At 40.7% G+C, this 22,899-nt stretch overlaps 1 protein-coding gene across 1 annotated transcript in view; it reads left to right on the forward strand.

The window, feature by feature from the left end:
• FBXW8 (F-box and WD repeat domain containing 8) overlaps positions 1–22,899 on the forward strand; it is a 123,587-nt gene that overhangs the window by 59,128 nt on the left and 41,560 nt on the right. Inside the window, exons 6-7 of the mRNA XM_082355724.1 lie at positions 9,214–9,410; positions 12,357–12,563. Coding sequence (XP_082211850.1) covers positions 9,214–9,410; positions 12,357–12,563 — 404 coding nt within the window. The remainder of the gene's footprint in view (positions 1–9,213; positions 9,411–12,356; positions 12,564–22,899) is intronic.

Here is a 22,899-nt window from a genome sequence, read left to right on the forward strand (position 1 = left end):
TATTTTTGGTTACTGCATCACACACACACACACACACACACCCCAGGCCCCCCACAGTCATCACTCCCATGGCTGCCGTGGGCCAAGGAGAAACTCAGCAGGCGAACCTCTAAATATTTGGGCTGAGAGCAGTGCGTGAAGGGCAAATATCAGGGCCCCTGGACTGGGTGGGGCCCAAGTCCCTCCTCACCCCGTCCTGGGTCAGAAGCATCCCCCCCACCCCACACACACAGATGCACTTGGCCAGCCTCCTCAGGGCTGGGAGGTGGCCTGCCCTGGGCCCCTGTTTGCCCCAGGTTTACACTGTAGTAAAAATATGCCTATTTTCTGTCGGCCAGAGATCTGCAGGATTGGCTTTCTTGCATGGCTCCTCCTCTGACATACAGGGAAGAGCAGGGAACACTTACTGATCACCTACGACCTGTATGGGTGTATTTTAAATTTCTGTTAAGATGCTTTTTCTCATGGTAGAATTTCCTTTGACTCCTCGTTAATTTCTTATAGGCAAGTGTTTATTTACATGGTGGACACTGAGATTGCCAGCTGTCTTTATGAATAGTCAGCTTCACTCAGTGTCTCTGAACTGCAGTTAGTTGATCCTGTCTACTTAATTATTATGAAGCTGAGACCAAGCCTCAGGTGTTTATTGTGCGAGCTCAAGTGAACAGGAGCTCATGGCTAAAATAAGTTCTTTTTTTTTTTTAAATAATTTTTTTTAATAGCTACATTATTTATTTATTTATTTATTTATTTATTTTAGCTGTGTTGGGTCTTCGTTTCGTGTGAGGGCTTTCTCTAGTTGCGGCAAGCGGGGGCCACTCTTCATCGTGGTGCAGGGACCACTCTTCATCGCGGTGCGCGGGCCTCTCACTATCGCGGCCCCTCCCGTTGCGGGGCACAGGCTCCAGACGCGCAGGCTCAGCAGTTGTGGCTCACGGGCCCAGTTGCTCCGCGGCATGTGGGATCTTCCCAGACCAGGGCTCGAACCCGTGTCCCCTGCATTAGCAGGCAGATTCTCAACCACTGCACCACCAGGGAAGCCCTAAAATAAGTTCTGATCAAGAAAGCGCGATGGGACTTCCCTGGTTGGGCAGTGGTTAAGAATCTGCCTGCCAGTGCAGGGGACATGGGTTCGAGCCCTGGTCTGGGAAGATCCCACATGCTGCAGAGCAACTAAGCCCATGTGCCACAACTACTGAAGCCCGTGCAAATAGAGCCCGAGCTCCGCAACAAGAGAAGCCACCTCAATGAGAAGCCTGCGCACCGCAAGAAAGAGTAGCCCCCGCTCGCCACAACTAGGGAAAGCCTGCGCGCAGCACGGAAGACCCAACTCAGCCAAAAATAAATAAATTAATTAATTAAAAAAAAAAAAAAAGTGCGAAAGACCACAAGACAAACTCTGCAGTTCAATAAGTGACCAGTCTATGACTTTCTAAACTGTTGACCTGTTTTAAATTTAATGGTGCATGAAAAAGATCAGAGGGGAGGGATAATACCAATTGTCTTTTTCCAAAACCAGTTCAGCAGTTATTTACCTTTCAAGCAATTAACATAATTACCATTATGCTAAAAAGCAATTTTGGGAAGTTCTGCCCTGAGCTCTTATGATTCCACTGGGACAGTTTTAGTTGGGACTTATCTTTTTGATGGAAGCCTAATTGCAGTTTTGGCTTTGTGCATGCAAACAGAAGCAGCTAATTGTTTAGGCAAATAGCAGATTAATTTAAATATGCATCCCTAATAAAACAAAAATGGTATCCATTGTGGTCCTTGTTCCTATGACGAGGAATATAAATATTCTGTGCAAGTACCATTAGGTGGAGGTCTTAAGGATTGTCGACATTATTTCACAGTGGTAGCAGTTTCCTGATATTGAATAATCTTTACAATAGCTAACATAAATCAGTTTAAACTCATTTAGATCCCATTTCCACTATGTGCAGTTTCATTACCACACTCTGGCTGGCCTCCTTTGGGAGGTGGAAGGGGCATGCTGCAGACTGGCATGGGTGCCCATCCACAGCTGCTGAGCAGACTTTATGTCTCCTCCAAAGACTGGCCATCGTTACTCATCTCCCCCTTAATGACTGTTCCTAGGCTAGAGTGAACTCAGAGTTCCTGCAGCCCTGGTGCTGCTTGTCAAGGTGGAGGGCCCTGAGCCCAGAGAGCAGTGGGACTGCCAAGCCCTACTCCTGTCTACTTTATTGGGCCGATGGCCCTCACTCATTGTGGTCTTCCGCCTTTTTTGAGAGACCCTTTTTTTTTTGCCTGTGTCCTTTTCATTTTTCTCATGAATGGAACAGTATTGTGATCCCAGCACTAGCTCAGAGGTAAACATCTTTTATGCAGCCATTGAGGTTTTGTCATGGAGAAAGACAGACATCTGGTCTCCTTTCAGCTTTCCCGGTGTGGGCATCAGCTGAGGGTTATTTATGCCTGGTTCAGGGAATGATGGCAATGACCTGTTTACTAAGTCACTACTGAGGAACCACACAGAAGCTCCCTTTGCATTTGCTGAGAAGTTTTCTCTTGTTTCTCCTTGGCCTAGCATACAGGGTAAAGGTGGTAGACACCTTTTGGGGTGTCTCCTTGCTCTGAAGCCCCTCTAGAAGTGGACATATTCATAGAATTTGAGTTGGTCTTTTGACATCAGCTGAGTAGACAAGGATGGGGACCTCAGGCCTGGGGGCAGCTGATTCATGTTCTTGGCTGAACCATTTGGGCTGCAGACTTTCAGTCTCAATTGTGTGCTTGGAGTAGAAGACCTTGTGAAGTGGGGAATAGAGAAAGCTGCTTTGTGTAGAGAGAGAGGGACGCACAGTTACAGAGAGAAGCAGAGGCAAGATGTATGGTGCAGCAAGAGATGTACTACCTTGAGCTGAATGTTTTCCTACTTCGGTTCTGATCCCTTTTACTGTCCAGCTATATTTCCTGCCCTTGGGTTCCATGAAATAACCTTGTTCCTTTTCAGTCTGTTTCCTTTTGTATTTAAACCAGTTTCAGTGGATTTGTTTCTTACAACCAAATGTTCCATTGCTAAAACATATAAGACAAACATTCAGCAAATCTTTATTGATGTTCAGCCACTTTCAGTACTGTGAAGTCACTCTGTAGGAAATGTAGCAGAAAAAGGACACAATCCTGCCACTTCAGAAATCCACCCAGTACTAGGAGCCAAATCCGTATTAGTGCTGTGTCTGCAATATGATAAAACTTGGCCTTTCAAATGAATTTACATCAAATTTTTAAAATCATCACCTGTTTAGGAAGGAAATTTATTTGGCTCTGATAGGTATTGACTAATATTGTGCAATGTACGTGAACCCAGTTCAACTTGAAATGTCTGCATAAGTTAGCTGCTCCTTTTTGGGAATCTTAAAATAGTTTGACAATAGGACTTATCCATTGTTAAGCTTAGCCATTGTCCCATTGCAGTTTGTATATATACCTTTTATATTTTTGTTATATTTTCATGACTATAACATGTCTTTCTGCAGTGAGAATTTTGTGAGAACAGAGATCATATCCCTCCTGTATGCCCGCAAACAGGATGCTTGGTGATGCCACTAGAATGTCAGCTCCATGCGGTCAGGGACTTTTTTGTTTTATTTTGTTTTATTCACTGCAGTTTCCCCAGTGCTTAGAAAGGCAGGGGCTCAAATACCTGTTGAATGTATTGTTGAATAACTTTTTGGCTAAATATTGGTTAACATGGATAATAATCCACTACAATATTATAAAATATTCTTATAATTCAAGTATTCACTGTTCAAGCCCCTGCAGTTCTGAGGTTGTAAAAGTAGCATGATATAACTATATTAAATAATAAAATGACCTTTTATAAAATTAGCTTTCACTCAAGCATCTGTCCTGTTAGCTGCTGTGTCTGTTCCTGCTCACCTTGCTCATGTGTCTTGGGGTCAAATATCCAGCAACACAGTTGCAAAGTGAAATTGCACATCTTGCAAAAGCTGCAGGATTTAATAATGTTAAAAGTGGTAAGCGGAAGAGCAGTAGAAGTGGTAATTACATGGGTAAATATAAATGGCTTTTTTTGTTATTTCTCTTTAAAAGACAATTGCCTGCTTATGCAAAAATAATAACAATGTATGTGGGGTTTATAACATACAGTAGAAATAAAAAGTGTGGCAACAATAGCAGAGAGGCTGGGAGGGAGGAAATGGAAGTACGCTGCTTCACTGTATGTGAAGTGGTGTAATATCGCTTGAAGGTAGACTGGTAGTTACAGATGGGTGCTAAAAACCTAAAGCAACAACTAAAATAAACACAAAGAGTTTTGGCTAATAAACCAACAAAGGAATTAAAATGAAATAAACACATAATTAATCCAAATACTCAGTCCAAAAGAAGGCAGAAAAAGAGGGGGAAAGGGAGCAAAGAACAAATGGGACAAATAGAAAACAAGCAGCAAAATGGTAGATTAAACCCATCCTTACCAAGAATCACATTAAAGGTAAGTAGTCTAAATACCCCAGTTAAAAGCAAGATCAGTTAAATGCTGTCTACAAGAAACCCACTTTAGATATAAAGACACAACGCAAAGTGAAAGGACAGAAAAACACATAGCATGCTAACACTAACCAAAAGAAAGTTGGAGTGACTATATCAATATCAAATTGGATTTCAGAGCAAAGAACATAACACAAAGAGGGACATTTCATGTGATACAGGGTCACTTCATCAAGAGGACACAACAATCCTAAATGTTAATGCACCTAAAAGTGATCTTGGAGGACTGTGCAAACGATAGTGGCACTGATGACAAGTGGGGATCTGGCCGAGTTATACACTTAATAGCTGCAGTAGAGAAGACGGACAAAGATGATGACACAACAGGCATTCAGAAGAGAAGGATGTGACCATTAAATGGATGGCACCTAGAAGATATTTTCTAAAAAGACCCTTCTTAGAATAGCTCTGCAACCTTGTGGTAAAGGGTATTTTGTTGCATACAATTCTGTTGGGGAAACGATGCCAACAAAACTAGTGCTTGATTAGTAATGAAAAATGTGTTTATAGATAAACTCCATGTGTGCTTCGAGTGAGCTGTGGTTGAATAACTTCCACACTTGGCAGAACACAGGTTAAGTTTATGTCTATTACTCATGGAGCTCATGGTTACTTTATGCACTTGTAAATGCAGCCGCTCATCCTGCGCTTCCTAGCTAACTTCCAGCCCAGCCGCCTCACGTACCAAGTGGCTTTGGACCAGTTGTTGAACCACTCAGAGCTTCTGTTTCTTCTGTTTTGTCAAACGAAGATAATGATGCTCTTCCCAAGATGGAAGTTAGCGCTGAAGGAGAGGAGACAAGTGATTGAACACTCAGAGGCTTCATGCAATAGTGGTTGCTTTACTGTTTTATTGTAATGTCTGCAAACAAATGCAGTGCAGGCCTATTTGGAAGAGGCACATCCTGGAATGTGCCTGTCTCCTATTTAATGTGTAGAGTCATTGGCATTTTTTGCAGTGTATCTGCTTCTTCTGAGTCGAAATGGAAAGAATTAGCTAAAATATTTGCCAGAGGAATGTGTTGTGGAGCCTTTTGCAATCTGCTTATCCCCCAAGTTTATCATAATTCTTAGAAGAGTGCACTGTTTTACATCTGAAGCAACATTTAACTTGAAGAAAGCTCTGCTTTTGTTTGTAATCACCTACGTAGTCTACTGACAGTTTGAAAGGCTTGCAAAGCAACCCACAAGTATTGTTTTCTTCTGACTCGCTGTATTTATTTAGTGATGAATGATACCTTATAGTAAGATCCTAAGTTCAAAGCATTTACTGTTAAGGACAAAGTACAAGACAAGAAAAATGGGAAGAGGGATTGCAAAAAGATGAGAAGTGAAAGCTTTATTTTAGAAAGTTATAGGAAATAGGACTGGATTTATGGATGGGCAATAGAGAGGAAATTAGTGTTATTAATAGATTAAATATGCTCTATAACATGGCAGGCACTATAGAATACATAAAAATATAGAAATGCTTGGTCTGTCTCCAATAGTTTGTGTGGTTTATCTCCTTTAATCTGCCCAACAGTCCTGTGTAATGGGTAATGTTCCCTTCAGTTTTACAGATGAAAAAACAGGCTCTCAGCTTTAAGTAACTTGCCCAAGGCCTTCAGCTAGCAAGCAGCGGAGCTGGATTTGAACTCAAACAACCACAGACTGTGTTATCTGCACACAATTATTTTCAGTGATTTTTGAAAATAAAATCAGTTGGAATTGGAACAGGACATTATCCCGCATGATGCAGAAAGTCATTATTTTCTTGAATAAATCTTTGTGGGTAAAAAGGTAGCTTAGTGGATGGGAGTGGTAAAAAGAAATTATTTGGCAAGAAAAGAATAAGTGGCCTTCCAAATACAGAAAAGTTTATATTTCTGATAGAAAAGTGTAAGTTCCTGCAGACAACTGGTTCTCAAACTTGGGCATGCATCCCAGAGTTTGCTGCCCGAGAACTTGCGTTTCTAATAAGCCCCCAGGTGTGGCTGATGCTGCTTGTCCGGGGGCTGCACTTGGATATCATTGCTGTAGACAGTTTGAGAAGGGTGGAGACACAGCCAGTGTGTGTGAGAGGAATTCATCTGGGGAGCGGCATTCAAGGGGCTGGGGAGAAGGGTGTATAGTATATGGGTAAATCGTGGTGTTTTTTTTGTTTTTTTTTTAAACATCTTTATTGAAGTATAATTGCTTTACAATGGTGTGTTAGTTTCTGCTTTATAACAAAGTGAATCAGTTATACATATACATATGTTCCCATATCTCTTCCCTCTTGCGTCTCCCTCCCTCCCACCCTCCCTATCCCAGCCCTCTAGGTGGTCACAAAGCACCGAGCTGATCTCCCTGTGCTATGCGGCTGCTTCCCACTAGCTATCTGTTTTACATTTGGTAGTGTATATATGTCCATGACACTCTCTCACCCTGTCACATCTCACCCCTCCCCCGTGGTGGTTTTGTTTTTTGTTTTTGGCTGCTCCATCCATGCATCTTGCAGGATCTTAGTTCCCCGACCAGGGATTGAACCCGGGCCCCCGGCAATGGAAGCGTGGAGTCCTAACTACTGGACTGCCAGGGAATTCCCTAAATCGTGGTTTTTAACAAGTCTGGGATAGTCAAGCTCGTGTTTTAGACTATGCAAAATAAAACACCTCTGCTAACTGTGGCTGAAAGAAGGTGGTGGTGAGGAGGGATGTAAAATACTTATAAGAACCTCTTAGAATGTAGGTTAATGGCTGTTTTCAGATGTTGCTAGTGACTAGGTCAGTGCCTGGCATATAAAAAGTGCTCAATAATAATTTCTTGCATGTTACTTCACCTCTTAGAATGGCTATCATCAAAGACAAGAGATAGCAAATGGTGAGGATGTGGAGAAAATGGAACCCTCATGCAGTGTTAGTGGGCATGTAAATTGGTGCAGCCACTATGGAAAACAGTATGGAGTTTCCTCAAAAAATTAACAATAGAACTACGATGTGATCCAGCAATTTGACTTCTGGGTATATATCTGAAAGAAATGAAATTACTATGTTGAAGAGATATCTGCACCCTCGTGTTCACTCACAATAGCCAAGACATGGAAACAGCCTAAGTGTCCATTGACAGATGAGTGGATAAAGAAGATGTGGTGTATGTATACAGTGGAACACTACTCAGCCACAACAAAGGAGGAAATTCTGCTATTTGCAACAACATAGATGGATCTTGAGGGCATTATGCTCAGTGAGATAAGAGAAAAAAAACAAATGCTGTATGATCTCACTTATATGTGGAATCTTAAAAAAAAGAAAAACCTCATAGAAACAGAGATCAGATTTGTGGTTGCCAGGGGTAGAGGAATTGGTTGAAGGTGTTCAAAAGGTACAAACTTCCAGTTATAAAATAAATGAGTTCTGGGGATGTAATGTACAGCATGACAACTATAGTTAATAATACTGTATTGTATATTTGAAAGTTGCTGAGAGAATAGATCTTAAAAGTTCTCATAAGGAAAAGGACATTTGTAACTATGTGAGGTGATGTTAACTAAACTTATTATGGTAATCATTTCACAGTATATACATATATCAAATCATTCTGTTGTACACCTTAAGCTTATATAATGTTCTGTGTCAATTATATTTTAACAAAACTAGAAAAAATTATTTGTTGCATAAGTGGACAAATAAGAGAATGAATTAAGAACTCCATATGTTAAAACTACTCAGCAATTATGTCCTCCCATTCTTCTTAGATCTCTCTCATAAAAGCATTTTTTAAAAATTTATCTTTTTGGCAAGGATAATTTTGGGGAAATTTTTCAGAATATACAAGGGAATGTTACAGTAAATTTCTTTCCTACTCTTGTCCCTTTTCCCTGGTTTCTTTCCTTAGAGGCCTTAACAATTCTTAACAATTTCTTTTTCATTGTTAAGTTTCTTAAGTATCCTTCCAGGATAGTCTGTGTATACATTTGTGTGTATGTGTGTGTGTACATTTTTTAAAATGCAAAAGTAACATAGCATACTATACCACTATTCTGTCCTTCCTTTTTTCATTTAACAGTATATTTTATTGATCATTTTATATAGCTCATGTGTAAGGCTGACTCTTTTAATTGCTCATTTTATTTAAATTCCAAACTATGGAGATACCATTATTTAAGTATTTCTCTATTGGTGGACATTTAGATAGCTTCCAATCTTTTGACATAGTTAAAAACGTAGTAACTATCCTATATACATTTGTGATTTGGTAGATATTATCAAGTTGCCTCCAGAGTTAGGTGAAATAGTTCACACTCCTATGAACAATTTAAGAGAGCCTGTTTCCCCATATCCTCAAAAACAAAATGTTTTATGAAATTTTTTGTCTTTGTCAATTTGGTGAAAAATAGTATCCTATTTTAGTTTTTATTTGTATTTTTCTAATTGTGAGTGAATTTTTGTATTTTTTAAATGTTTATATGTCAACTGCGTTTCTTTTTCTGTGAACACCATAGCATGCTCATGTCCTTTGCTCACTTTTCAGTTGCTTTTTTCTTATTGAATCTTAGAAGCTCTTTATATATTAAGGAAATAGGCTCTTTGTTGTATGTGATGCAGAATTTTACCAATTTATTATTTATCTTTTAAATTTTCTTTATGTTGCATGATTATTTTATAATTATGCATACTAAATGAATTTAAAATTGTTACCTGAATTTTTTTTTCTACATAGGATTTCTTAATATTTGGGATCTAAGGACTGGAAGGTATCCTATTCATCGTTTTGAGCATGATGCAAGAATACAAGCACTAGCCCTCAGCCAGGAAGATGCAACTGTTGCCACAGCTTCTGCTTTTGATGTCGTAATGTTATGCCCCAATGAGGAGGGATATTGGCAAATAGCTGCAGAATTTGAAGTTCAGAAACTGGTGAGCTTTTAGTCTGGTCATTTTATTTTTCATTCTTAGAATCTCTGGGTCTGATATAAACAGATAGTAATGATGTTGGCAGTGCCCATTCACTCAGGGCTTTCTGTGGGCCTTATGTCCATAAATCTCACAACAGCCTTGCAAAATAAGTAGTTTTATTTTCCTCATTTACCAAGAAGCCAATAAAGTCTTGGAGCAGTGAATTGACTTGCCCCTGATAAGAAGTTGTGATTCTGACCTCAAGGCTGACATCGGGGCTGCAGTTTCTCATCACTGTGGTCCTCAGCCTCCTTCACATTAACAGGACGTTCACCCCTGGAAATCTGAGATCAGGATCTGGCCTGATAACGTAAGTGAAGATGAGCTCAGTGGTACCATCACAGGCTATGTGGGAAAGAAAGTTTCCATCCTACACTTTCTCCATCCGAAGATTTTCTCACTTGGCATTAAGGGTAACTCTTGAGTGAGTATAGATTCAAGTCAGTGTTAATCGGGTAGCCGTGTTCCATGACATCATGTGTGAAGCTCAGTTAACCTTACTAGTTCATTAAATAGAGCCTGTTTCTGAGTTCACTTGTACATGAGCCTCAACATTTGCATGGTGGGAGATGATTTGGTGGTAAGAAGGAAGAGCTGAAATCTGTCTGTGCTGAATTTGGATTTAATTTAAAGCAAACTTGATTTTGGCACTGGTGGGGGAGTGAACAGAAAAGCCAACGCTGAATAATGAATTGATGGCCTGACCTGGAACAAATCCTGTTCCTCTCCCTTTTCCCCTGGTGAAAATCTTGTTAGACATGAATAACTAAAAAGCCATGGCATCACCGCTTCACCTCTGTAAGCTGCTTGTCCCTTTAATGCTCAGCCTCTGCGGTTCTAGTGTAGTGTTCTCAAAACTGCCTGATGCTGTCTTCTTCTCTTGGGGTTTTATTAGAAAAATGTGAAAGTACCATATTCCTGTCTGTTCTCAAAACTACATAGTGCTTGTTATTTGGTTTCTGCCTAAAGAACACTGTAGATCAACAATAGCTTTATGAACTCAGACAATTACTTGAGACGTGAGTCCCCTCAGAAAGTGCAAATCCGGCCTTGGCAATAAGGTGGCATCCTGGCACCGACCGGAAGCTTTCTGAAGTAGTTTACAGTTCCCAGAAAATGGCACAACCGCAGTCAGTCTGAGCCTCTTGGTCTATCACACATCCAGCATGAAGGTGAATTAAATGGCTAGACTGAGGATGTTGATTTTAGGAAAGCAAGAAGTGATTTTTAGGATGGGGGAGAGAGGAATGAAGCAGCCATTGCTGGAGGCCTGTGTTATAGCGCTCTTTATGTATTATTTCTCACCCTGGGTAAGGGCTGGCCACAGAATGTACTCTCTCTGGAAAAGGCAGCTCCTGGCCTGGGTAGCTGGGCCATCTTTGTCTTCCTCAGACAGGCTCCCTGAATCACAGTGGCAGTGTTCCCAGGTTTGTAATACTGGCCTAGAACAGCCGTCCTTCGCGATGGGCCCTCGGCTGGGGATGTGGGACCACCACTCACACTGTGGGTCCTTAGGGTTAGCAGAGCCACCCAGATGTTTACTGTCTCAAGCGCTTCTGGACAGTTCTCAGGATTCAGGCCTTTGAACTTGTTTGGCTTCTTGTCAGGAACCATGGATTTTCATAATTACATAGGTGGCTTGCCTTCTGCTTTTGTACTCTCAGAATTTACTCAGGGAGGTCAAAACCTGATGTAAACTGCACTCGGGGGAAGCATGCCACTTACGAACGTAGGAAAGCAAATTATTCTTAAAGGCAGCTCCTCATACCCATGCAGATTAGAGAAAGTAGTAGCAGTAATGCAGCCGGAGGACTGTGGCATAAAAATGCTTGCAGTGGCCTTCCTACCCTAGGATGGCATTGAAAGCAGGAGAAAGTAGGTAACTCGGATGCTCTTAACCTTTTAGCAACACATTTTTGCTATTTGCACAAATGTTAAAATGTGATTTTGGCTAATTTGGAACTGAGTGAATTTTATTTATTCAGTTTCTTGTGAAAAAAAGAAAAACTAACTTTTATTTTTGAATAGTTATTCTAGCCTCGTGGTTCAGAATTTAAAAGACACAATAAGGTTTACAGTGAGAATCTCCCTTCCACTCTGTCCCACAACTCATTTCCCTCCCTGAAGGCAGCCGTTGTTAGTTAGATTTGTGCACGTACAAGACAAGCGTGTCACAGGCTTCCTCTGCCCCACCTTTACACGCAGTAGCACGCTGTGAATCCTGTTACCTTGCTTTTTTCCCCCAAATTTATCTTAGAGGTGACTCCGTTTGTTTGAGTTTATAAAGGATGTCTTCCTGCTTTTTTCTGTGACCACATGGTATTCCAATACATGGATGTACTGTAAGTTATTTAATTAGTCCCTTAGTAAGGCATGTTTAGGGTTTTCTAGTTTTTAGCTATGACCAAATAGTACTACAGCAAATAACGTTGTACACAGTCGTTTTGCATAAATGTGAGTTTATTTGTAAATAAATTCCTAGAAGTGACTTGCTGTGTCAGAGCATATGCACATCTGACATTGTGTTAAGTGTTCCCAGATTTTGGACCAGATTACATCCCACCAACCTTAATGGGATCCATAAATGTGGTTGTCCCCCCTCCACTTCCAGCCCAATGTCTTATCAGACTAATTGATCTTTACTGATATGACAGATGAAAATGCTATCTTGGTGAATTTTCACCTTTTCTCTTGTTAGGAGTGTGTTGTGTTTCTTTTACGATGAGCATCTTTTCATTTGTGTAGCAACTGTGTTTCACTTCCTGTGAACTGGCCCTTGGCCTGTCTTTTTCTCTTGGGTTGCTGGTCTTCTCATTGATGTGTAGGAGGAATTGTGTATTTTTGAGCAAGTCAGGATGAATTGTAGGCGAGACCTGAAGGACTAAAATGACTCTTATTCTTTAACAGGTTGACTACCTTGAAATAGTTCCAGATACTGGAAGGTATCCTGTGGCAGTAGCCACTGCTGGAGATCTGGTATACCTGCTAAAAGCCGAAGACTCTGCCAGAACCCTCCATTATGTCTACGGGCAGCCTGTCACATGTCTGGATGTCTCCGCCAACCAGGCTGCTTTTGGTGTGAAGAGTCTGGGATGGGTGTACGAAGGAAACAAGGTACAAAAATAGCAAGATGTGCAATTAACAAAAAAGAACATGGATTTTATTTTTTAAAAGGCAATTTAAAAATTAAAGATCTCTAATATATTTTTAAAAGATGTGTTCAGGCAATATATATCAGCCTGGTTAAAAAAAATTCAGGTATTTCTAAATGATATAATACGATAAGTAATTGTTTTCTTTCTCTTCCCTTCCCCCAGCCCTATTCCACAGAAGAAACTATTAACAGTTTTTAGGTATCCATCTAGAAAATTTTAATGCATATATAGGTACATTTATACACTAAAAAACATACCTTTGTTGAAATGAGATCATAGTATACATACTGCTCTGTGCCCAACGTTTTTATTCAGTAATGTACCCTGGGGAGCATTCCATGTGAGCTCCCTCTCCCTAGAATTCCAGCGATGCTTACAACCCGTAGTCTGCTTAACCAGTCTCCTCACTAGTGGGCATTTAGGTTGCTTTCTCTGTTTGGGCTGTTATAGACAGTGCTGCAGTGCATGTTGCAACTTGTAAATCTCTAGGATAAATTGCTAGCAATTATGTTGCTTGGTCAGAGGGTTGATGGACATTGCCAAGTTGCCGTCTAAAAAGGTTGCATCAAAATTTACATTCATTCTTATCCACAGTTTGTAAAAGTGCCTCTGATACTCTTTGAGCCAGAAACAGGGAGACAAGTTTTTAATCGAAATTCTTTGCATGATGACTCAATTTTATCACTACTTAGTATTTTACCATCCTGACTGCAGGCCAAGTACTTAGTCTTAAAGCTGACTTACAGAACTCTTTCTCTTCCCGTGGAATCGGGGGAGAGGGATAAAGGTTTGTTTTGTTTTGCTTTTCCTCCAATTTGCTGGGTCTTGACCTTGCTGGCAGTGGTTGTAATCCCGGGAAGGAACTTCTCTGAGCCAGCAGCTCCTCTGACGACGTCCTTCTCCTAAGGAAGGAGGCCCTTTTCACGTAGCAGTGTTGTGACCTGGAAAAGAGCCAGTCTCTGGATGCACACCGTCTGTGTTCCAGCTCCAGCCCTACCACCTGCTACCCTGTGTGACCTTAAACAGGTTGCTTAACCCTCATTATGCCTCAGTTCCCTCATTTGTAAATGGGAGTTCATAATGGTACCTACTTCATAGAATTGTAGGATTAAATGAAAACATACGTGTAAAGCTTTAAGCATAGTACCTGGCATTGGAGAGTTAGCGATCACTGTGTGCTTCCTGTTCTTTCTAGCACTCATAGTTTGAGTCTAGCCTCTGGTTGTGATTTTTACATCTTGTTTCTCCTATGTAGTCACCTGTAAGGTCAAATCTCACCTATCTAGGTGTTCACTGGCTTTGCAACATGGATTCCAATTATATATTCTTCAACCAGGAAGATACATAAAGCTGTAGAAAATACATGTGGCTTAGTTTAGTCTCACTGTGAGAAGGGATCCCTTTGTGCTCAAGTTGGCCTGCTTTGCTGGAGTATATTCAGCATATCTTAGCTGGAAAGTCTGTGATGATATAATTCCTGTGTTTTGTCTTCCCAGGAAGTGGGGGGAAAGGGACAGCAATTGGTTTCCTAAGGCAGTTTCCTTTCTTAGCCTTTGAAAACACTTTCTTTTCTGATCCCTGGTGAGCTCATTTGATGAGAGGAGAGAGACTGTTTGCTTTCTAATTTTTCATCCATCATGCTTTCAAGTTTCAGTTATCTCACTTATTTCTCGAGTTCTCAGTGTAGTGAGGTGATAGTTTATTTAATCCTAGCCTGGTTTAAATTTTTCATATTTTTAATAAACTTTTCATCTAACAGGTCCTATTTCTCTTTGACTTACCTGAGTGGATCTATTTCTGTAGTGATACAATTGCAGTGGATATATTTGAGAAACCAGTTAAAGGGATAGCTCAGCACAAAATTAGACTGGGAGCATCCTTTAGGTGTTGATGTAAGTAGGCACTTTTTTGGATGCCTCTCAATATTTCCAACCCAATTAAAAAGCATTAATTATAATAATTAGCTGATTCTTATGTTAGTTTGATGAAAATTCATTTTTAAAAGTTTATAGTCCCTCTAATAACTTGTTAACGGGTAGTTTTCATTGGTGTTTTAAAATTAAGAGTGGAAGTAAATTTGCTACAAGAATGTGTTTAAGTGCCTCTTTGAAATCTGACAGTAGCATTTAGTCATCCAAATATTTTGTGAGTACACCACCAAACCTTCAAACACTTGTGTGGGTGGGTGGGTTGTTGTTAGTAGTGCTGGTGATAACTCTGCATTGAGATGCTTTTCCAGCATGAACGCCACCCACTTGAACGTGAGGGAAGCCAAGCTTTAACTGTGAAACTTCCCTTATTTTTGCAGAGGTAGGACTTTCTATCTGATTACGTTTAATGGATTTTCTGCTTCCTCAGAAAAACCAGCATTTCTGTGTGAATTAAGCCATGTAATGGGTGGCTCTGTGAGATTTTAGTAGCATCCTGCCATCCCATAATGTACTGTCATAATTCTTAAGTCTCATGTGCAGGCTCTGTGTCACCTTGCTTGTGAGCTCCACGCTTTGGTCCTGTCAGTCTCTGTCCGGCCTGGCAGCACGTTTTACTAGGTTGGTATGAGACTGAGAGCAGTAGAGTTTGCCTGGAGCTGTGTCCACGTGAGGGTTTGTGTCTGTGCCTCTGGGCCTGTATGTTTAGGGTTCAGATGAAGGCTTTATGAGAACAGAGAGTCTGGTTTATCTTCTTTTGTACCTGATACAGAACTGGGGGTTAGCTAGAGTCCACTGTTGATTAACTGTGATAAAAGCAGACATGGGGACTTCCCTGGTGGCGCAGTGGTTAAGAGTCCGCCTGCCAATGCAGGGGACACAGGTTCGAGCCCTGGTCAGGGAACTAGATCCCACATACATGCCACAAGCCACAACTAAGGAACCCTCGAGCCACAACTAAGGAGTCCGCCTGCCGCAACTAAGACCTGGTGCAACCAAATAAATAAATATTAAAAAAAAAAAAAAAAGCAGACATGAAGTTCAAATGTTGGTAATAGAATTTTCGTCAGGAACTGAAATTTCCCTGACCTGTAGGAGTATTTCAGCAGTGTTACTTTTGTTTACTTGGAGAATGTCTTTACACCATATGATGATCACATTAGCATTTTATAGGCACCACAGCTGTCTGAGCATCAGTAATAATGGTTCAGACTCATCCATTCATATATCTACTAGTCAACCTGTCATGTATTTATCACAGAGAGTTACAGAGCACCAGTTGTGTCCTGGCATCGGAGCATTAAAACAACATTGTGCACAGATTTCAGCAGATGGGTATTTGTCAAGTAACTTAGCTCTGTTAGTAAACATACATAGTTTTCTAAGGAAATGAAACCAAGTAACTTAGCAGAAGTTTATCCATTTAATCTTAAGAAAAAGCTTGTGAATACAGCTGGTTCAGTCATTTCCAGCTCTGGTAGGAAGGCTCAGAGAAAGTGTTAGTGCTCGGGTACATTAGGGGCCATGCTTGGGTTTGCCAGCATGTTCTTTGGCCAAGTAAAGTTGTAGGCAAAAAAAAGCTATTATCTGTTTGCACTCTTTCTTAAAAGAGCAGATCTTTAAACATCTTAAAAAAAAAAAAAAAGAAAGTATTTTTTGACTAGGTAATGCATTCACCTGCTTCAGAAATCAAAAGACGTGAAAGGGAGGGTGTGCAGTGGGATGACTCCTTCCCACTCTTTTCAACCCGCCACCCAGTTTCTCTTCCCGGAGCAGCTAAATCAGTGTTGCCAGTGTCTTGCACATCCTTCCAGAGATGTTTTATGCATATGTAAGCAAATTGTCCATACATGCCCTCAATCCCCTCTTTCTAAAAAATAGAAATAGTAAAATACTCTATTTTTGTCCTGCATCTTGCTTTTTTGTGCAACAGAATCTCTTGGAGATCATTTCATCATTTCTTATAACATAATAAAGAACTTCCTGATAGGTTTTTTTATTTTTTGCGATTTTGTGATATTGCACCTTGTAGTTGTACCTTAAGTAATTCTGCGACCCTACCCCCTATTGATGGATGTTAGCTTGCTCCCAGTCTTTTGCTATTGTGAACAACACTTGGTCCACATGAACGTATTTGTAGGATTAGTTCCTCAAAGTAAAGACTTGCTGGGTCAGAGGGGGCTGTGCCTTCATGATTTTGATAGCTGTTGCCCTCTATATTAGGTGTTCCTTGGAAAGTGGAGGATGGCAGTGCATCCCATTCTCCTAGCAGTTCCTTAACATCTTTCCTCTCACAGGCTTTACAGAAGGGTCACAACAAAATGAGGCCAGAAGGAGTAAACAGAGCTCTGTTTGGTCCTGCCTTCATTTATTTTGTAGCTCTCTGCTTTGAGGATGAATGACCTCATCTAGAATCCCATGCTTCATCTAGAATCCCATGCTTCACCTAGAATCAGTGCAGTGGGACTGACAGCCTTATCAGACCACCATTAGGGTGGACAGAGCTACAACACACACTGATATGTGCCCCTTCTCAGCTTGTTTGCTACCATTTGAGGGAGAGCCCATGGTTCTTTAAAGACAGTAGGCTCACCTGCCTCTTTTTTGTAAAATGAGGAGGGTTGGACATGTGACTTTTGGTCTCCTGTCCAGCACCCACGTTCCTTGATTCTTTAAGCAGTTAGGTGGTTTAAGCTTTTTCCTTTACCTGTGGAGTTGTGTTGAGCTGGTCTATCCTTGGAGGCTACTGGGGAGCTGAGAGTTTCTGAAATGGGTTGAGGAACCCATTGCTCTCCTGTTACTTCTCTAATGGGATCTCCTAAGGGCCATGCTTATTGCTGGTAGGAATGATTGGGCAGGAAGTTGTTTGGTACTTTTTCATCAATTCCTGTGTCTTTGTGGGCAAGGGGTATGTGGTGAGAAGGGCTGCTTGAAGGTCTTTTAGATGAAAATGGACTCTTAAGTGTTGACGTTGCATTCTTGGGTTCTCATACTTCAGTGGCATAAATGATCTTAAAGGTAGTCATTGCTAAGTGGCATATGATTGTAAAAGAAAACAAATGGAACAGCAGTTGCTCTGGCCTCATCTCTTCATCATGTTGCAGGGCAAAGATCAGTGTCAACTCTGTTAATGTGGCCCTTTGTGCCCAAATAGCCCTTTAAAATTTGTTTTTAGTCTCATACTTCCTGAATCTGTCAAAAATACTTCCACCCATGAAAACGTTTTTATGATGCTGATCATCTTTATTCTTTCTTTTGCTGCCTGAATTAAATTTTGCTCTCAGAGGTGGAGGGTTAGGAGATAGAATTGCCTCATTTAAGAGCATTATGTTGACGATGAGTCTCATGCCTCATAAAGGAAGAGAGAGACCCACTTACAGCTCTCAGCATCATTCTGTGTATTTGGACATATTTCCTAATTTAGTTCTGAAGTGCTTGGCATTCGGTGGCAGATTGTATTTAGCAGCACACGGCGCGCATCCTAATCAGGGTGACGTGAGTGAAGTAATCCAGGGGGCTGGGGTGTGTTTGACAAGGACACTGGCTTGGCGCTGCTGCCTCAGCTTACATCACGCTGGAAAATAATTGCTAACGTCTCCTAGGATAATCATTCCCTGTTCGCGGACGTGAAAAGACTCTGGATTGGTTATTGCACTTGTCACAAGTTGAAATACCTATCTGGAAGAGCCTTTGGGATCAAAGGCTCGTGGATTCTGGCACCATTCTCCATACCTACACCAGAATATGAAATCCATCTTTCCTTTTGTTCAAGGTTCCATTCCAGAGGAGAACTAAAAACTGTATTTTACAAGCAGGATGAATAATTTGAAGTTGAAAGTTCACAAAGTAAATAAGTGTCTCATTTCCTCTTCACTTTCACCTTAAACCTTTAACATTTTTCATATTTATTTACTTTCTGCTTGGAAAAGTTTAAGAAAATAGCTCTTGGAGACCAGTTTTCTGGGTTGTTGAGTGATGTTGACTACCAAAAGGTCCACTTTTGTTGCTAACGTTGCTGTCATTGTGAACGACTGCTCACTGAACACACACTATTTGCTGGATATCTGACCGTGCTGCAAACAGGGATGTCTCAAACGTGACATCCACGTCGGGGCTTACCTCCTCGTGGGCTTTAACAGCAGCTTAGTGATACAGAGGTGGTTTTCTCCACGTTGAGATGGACATGAGGTCGTAGGGAGACCTTCACGGTTAATTTGCTGAATTCCAAAGTACTGAAAAGTTATACAGGTAAATACGTAGATGAGGATTGAATATTCATGTGCACTTTGTACATGTTTTAATATTAAAATGTATCAGTGGTAAGAGATTGGTTCAAGGTGGCGTAGTAGAAGGACATGCGCTTACTCCCTCTTGCGAGAGCACCGGAATCACAACTAACTGCTGAAGAGTCATCGACAGGAAGACACTGGAACTCACCAAAAAGATACCCCACATCCAAAGACAAAGGAGAAGCTGCAGTGAGAAGGTAGGAGGGGCGCAATCACAATAAAATCAAGTCCCATAACTGCTAGGTGGGTGACTCACAAACTGGAGAACACTTATACCACAGAAGTCCATCCACTTGAGTGAAGGTTCTGAGGCCCACGTCAGGCTTCCCAACCTGGGGGTCCAGCAACGGGAGGAGGAATTCCCAGAGAATCAGACTTTGAAGGCTAGCAGGATTTGATTGCAGGACTTCGACATGACTGGAGGAAAAAGAGACTGCACTCTTGGAGAGCACACACAAAATAGCATGTGTGTCAGGACCCAGGGGGAAGGAGCAGTGACCCCCATAGGAGACTGAACCAGACGCACCTGCTGGTGTTGGAGGGTCTCCTGCAGAGGTGGGGGGCGGCCGTGGCTCACCACGGGGACAAGGACACTGGCAGCAGAAGTTCTGGGAAGTACTCCTTGGCATGAGCCCTCCTGGAGTCTGCCATTAACCCCACCAAAGAGCCTGTAGGCTCCAGTGCTGGGTCATCTCAGGCCAAACAACCAGCAGGGAGGGAACTCAGCCCCACCCATCCGCAAACAATCAGATTAAAGTTTTACTGAGAGCTCTGCCCACCAGAGCAACACCCAGCTCTACCCACCACCACTCCCTCCCATCAGGAAGCTTGCACAAGGTCTTAGATGGCCTCATCCACCAGAGGGCAGACAGCAGGAGCAAGAAGAACTACAATCCTGCAGCCTGTGGAACGAAAACTGCATTCACAGAAAGACAGACAAAATGAAAAGGCAGATGACTATGTATCAGATGAAGGAACAAGATAAAACCCCAGAAAAACAACTATATGAAGTGGAGATAGGCAACCTTCCAGAAAAAGAAGTGAGGATAATGATAGTGAAGATGATCCAGGACCTCAGGAAAAGAATGGAGGCAAAGATCAAGAAGATGCAAGAAATGTTTAACAAAGACCTAGAAGAATTAAAGAACAAACAGACATGACCAATACAATAACTGAAATGAAAACTACACTAGAAGGAATCAATAGCAGAATAACTGAGGCAGAAGAACGGATAAGTGACCTGGAAGACAGAATGGTGGAATTCACTGCTGCGGAACAGACTAAAGAAAAAAGAATGAAAAGAAATGAAGACAGCTTAAGAGACCTCTGGGACAACATTAAACGCAACAACATTCGCATTATAGGAGTCCCAGAAGGTGAAGAGAGAGAGAGAAAGGACCAGAGAAAATATTTGAAGAGATTATAGTCGAAAACTTCCCTAACATGGGAAAGGAAATAGCCACCCAAGTCCAGGAAGTGCAGAGAGTCCCATACAGGATAAACCCAAGGAGAAACACGCCGAGACACATAGTAATCAAAGTGGCAAAAATTAAAGACAAAGCAAAATTATTGAAAGCAGCAAGGGAAAAACGACAAATAACATACAAGGGAACTCCCATAAGGTTAACAGCTGATTTCTCAGCACAAACTCTGCAAGCCAGAAGGGAGTGGCATGATATATTTAAAGTGATGAAAGGGAAGAACCTACAACCAAGATTACTCTACCCGGCAAGGATCTCATTTAGATTTGATGGAGAAATCAAAAGCTTTACAGACAAGCAAAAGCTAAGAGAATTCAGCACCACCAAACCAGCTCTACAACAAATGCTAAAGGAACTTCTCTAAGTGGGAAACACAAGTGAAGTAAAGGACCTACAAAAACAAACCCAAAACAATTAAGAAAATGGTCATAGGAACATACATATCGATAATTACCTTAAACGTGAATGGATTAAATGCCCCAACCAAAAGACATAGACTGGCTGAATGGATACAAAAACAAGACCCGTATATATGCTGTCTACAAGAGACCCACTTTAGACCTAGGGACACATACAGACTGAAAGTGAGGGGATGGAAAAAGATATTCCATGCAAATGGAAATCAAAAGAAAGCTGGAGTAGCTATACTCATATCAGATAAAATAGACTTTAAAATAAAGAATGTTACAAGAGACAAGGAAGGACACTACATAATGATCCAGGGATCAATCCAAGAAGAAGATATAACAATTATAAATGTATATGCACCCAACATAGGAGCACCTCAATACATAAGGCAACTGCTAACAGCTATAAAAGAGGAAATTGACAGTAACACAATAATAGTGGGGGACTTTAACACCTCACTTACACCAATGGACAGATCATCCAAAATGAAAATAAATAAGGAAACAGAAGCTTTAAATGACACAATAGACCAGATAGATTTAATTGATATATATAGGACATTCCATCCAAAAACAGCAGATTACACGTTCTTCTCAAGTGCGTACGGAACATTCTCCAGGATAGATCACATCTTGGGTCACAAATCAAGCCTCAGTAAATTTAAGAAAATTGAAATCATATCAAGCATCTTTTCTGACCACAATGCTATGAGATTAGAAATGAATTACAGGGAAAAAAACGTAAAAAAGACAAACACATGGAGGCTAAACAATACGTTACTAAATAACCAAGAGATCACTGAAGAAATCAAAGAGGAAATAAAAAAATACCTAGAGACAAATGACAATGAAAACACGACGACCCAAAACCTATGGGATGCAGCGAAAGCGGTTCTAAGAGGGAAGTTTATAGCTATACAAGCCTACCTAAAGAAACAAGAAAAATCTCAAATAAACAATCTCCACTTACACCTAAAGGAACTAGAGAAAGAAGAACACACAAAACCCAAAGTTAGTAGGAGGAAAGAAGTCATAAAGATCAGAGCAGAAATAAATGAAATAGAAACAAAGAAAACAGTAGCAAAGATCAATAAAAGTAAAAGCTGGTTCTTTGAGAAGATAAACAAAATTGATAAAGCATTAGCCAGACTCATCAAGAAAAAGAGGGAGAGGACTCAAATCAATAAAATTAGAAATGAAAAAGAAGTTACAAGAGACACCGCAGAAATACAAAGCATCCTAAGAGACTACTACAAGCAACTCTATGACAATAAAATGGACAACCTGGAAGAAATGGACAAATTCTTAGAAAGGTATAACCTTCCAAGACTGAACCAGGAAGAAACAGAAAATATGAACAGACCAATCACAAGTAATGAAATTTAAATGGTGATTAAAAATCTTCCAGCAAACAAAAGTCCAGGACCAGCTGGCTTCACAGGTGAATTCCATCAAACATTTAGAGACGAGCTAACACCCATCCTTCTCAAACTCTTCCAAAAAATTGCAGAGGAAGGAACACTCCCAAACTCATTCTGTGAGGCCACCATCACCCTGATACCAAAACCAGACAGAGATACTACAAAAAGATAATTACAGACCAATATCACTGATGAATATAGATGCAAAAATCCTCAACAAAATCCTAGCAAACAGAATCCAACAACACATTAAAAGGATCATACACCATGATTAAGTGGGATTTATCCCAGGGTTGCAAGGATTCTTCAATATACACAAATCAATGTGATACACCATATAAACAAATTGAAGAAGAAAAACCATATGAACATCTCAATAGATGCAGAAAAAGCTTTTGACAAAATTCAACACCCATTTATGATAAAAAACTCTACAGAAAGTGGGTGTAGAGGGAACCTACCTCAACATAATAAAGGCCATATATGACAAACCCACAGCAGACATCCTTCTCAATGGTGAAAAACTGAAAGCATTTCCTCTAAGATGAGGAATAAGACAAGGATGTGCACTCTGGCCACTGTTATTCAACATAGTTTTGGAAGTCCTAGCCACGGCAATCAGAGAAGAAGAAGAAATAAGAGGAATACAAATTGGAAAAGAAGAAGTAAAACTGTCACTGTTTGCAGATGACATGATACTATACATAGAGAATCCTAAAACTGCCACCAGAAAACTACTAGAGCTAATCAATGAATTTGGTAAAGTAGC

The sequence above is a fragment of the Balaenoptera borealis genome (genome assembly GCF_965194805.1).
Source record: "Balaenoptera borealis genome assembly, chromosome: 14".
NCBI classification, from domain to species: domain Eukaryota; kingdom Metazoa; phylum Chordata; class Mammalia; order Artiodactyla; family Balaenopteridae; genus Balaenoptera; species Balaenoptera borealis.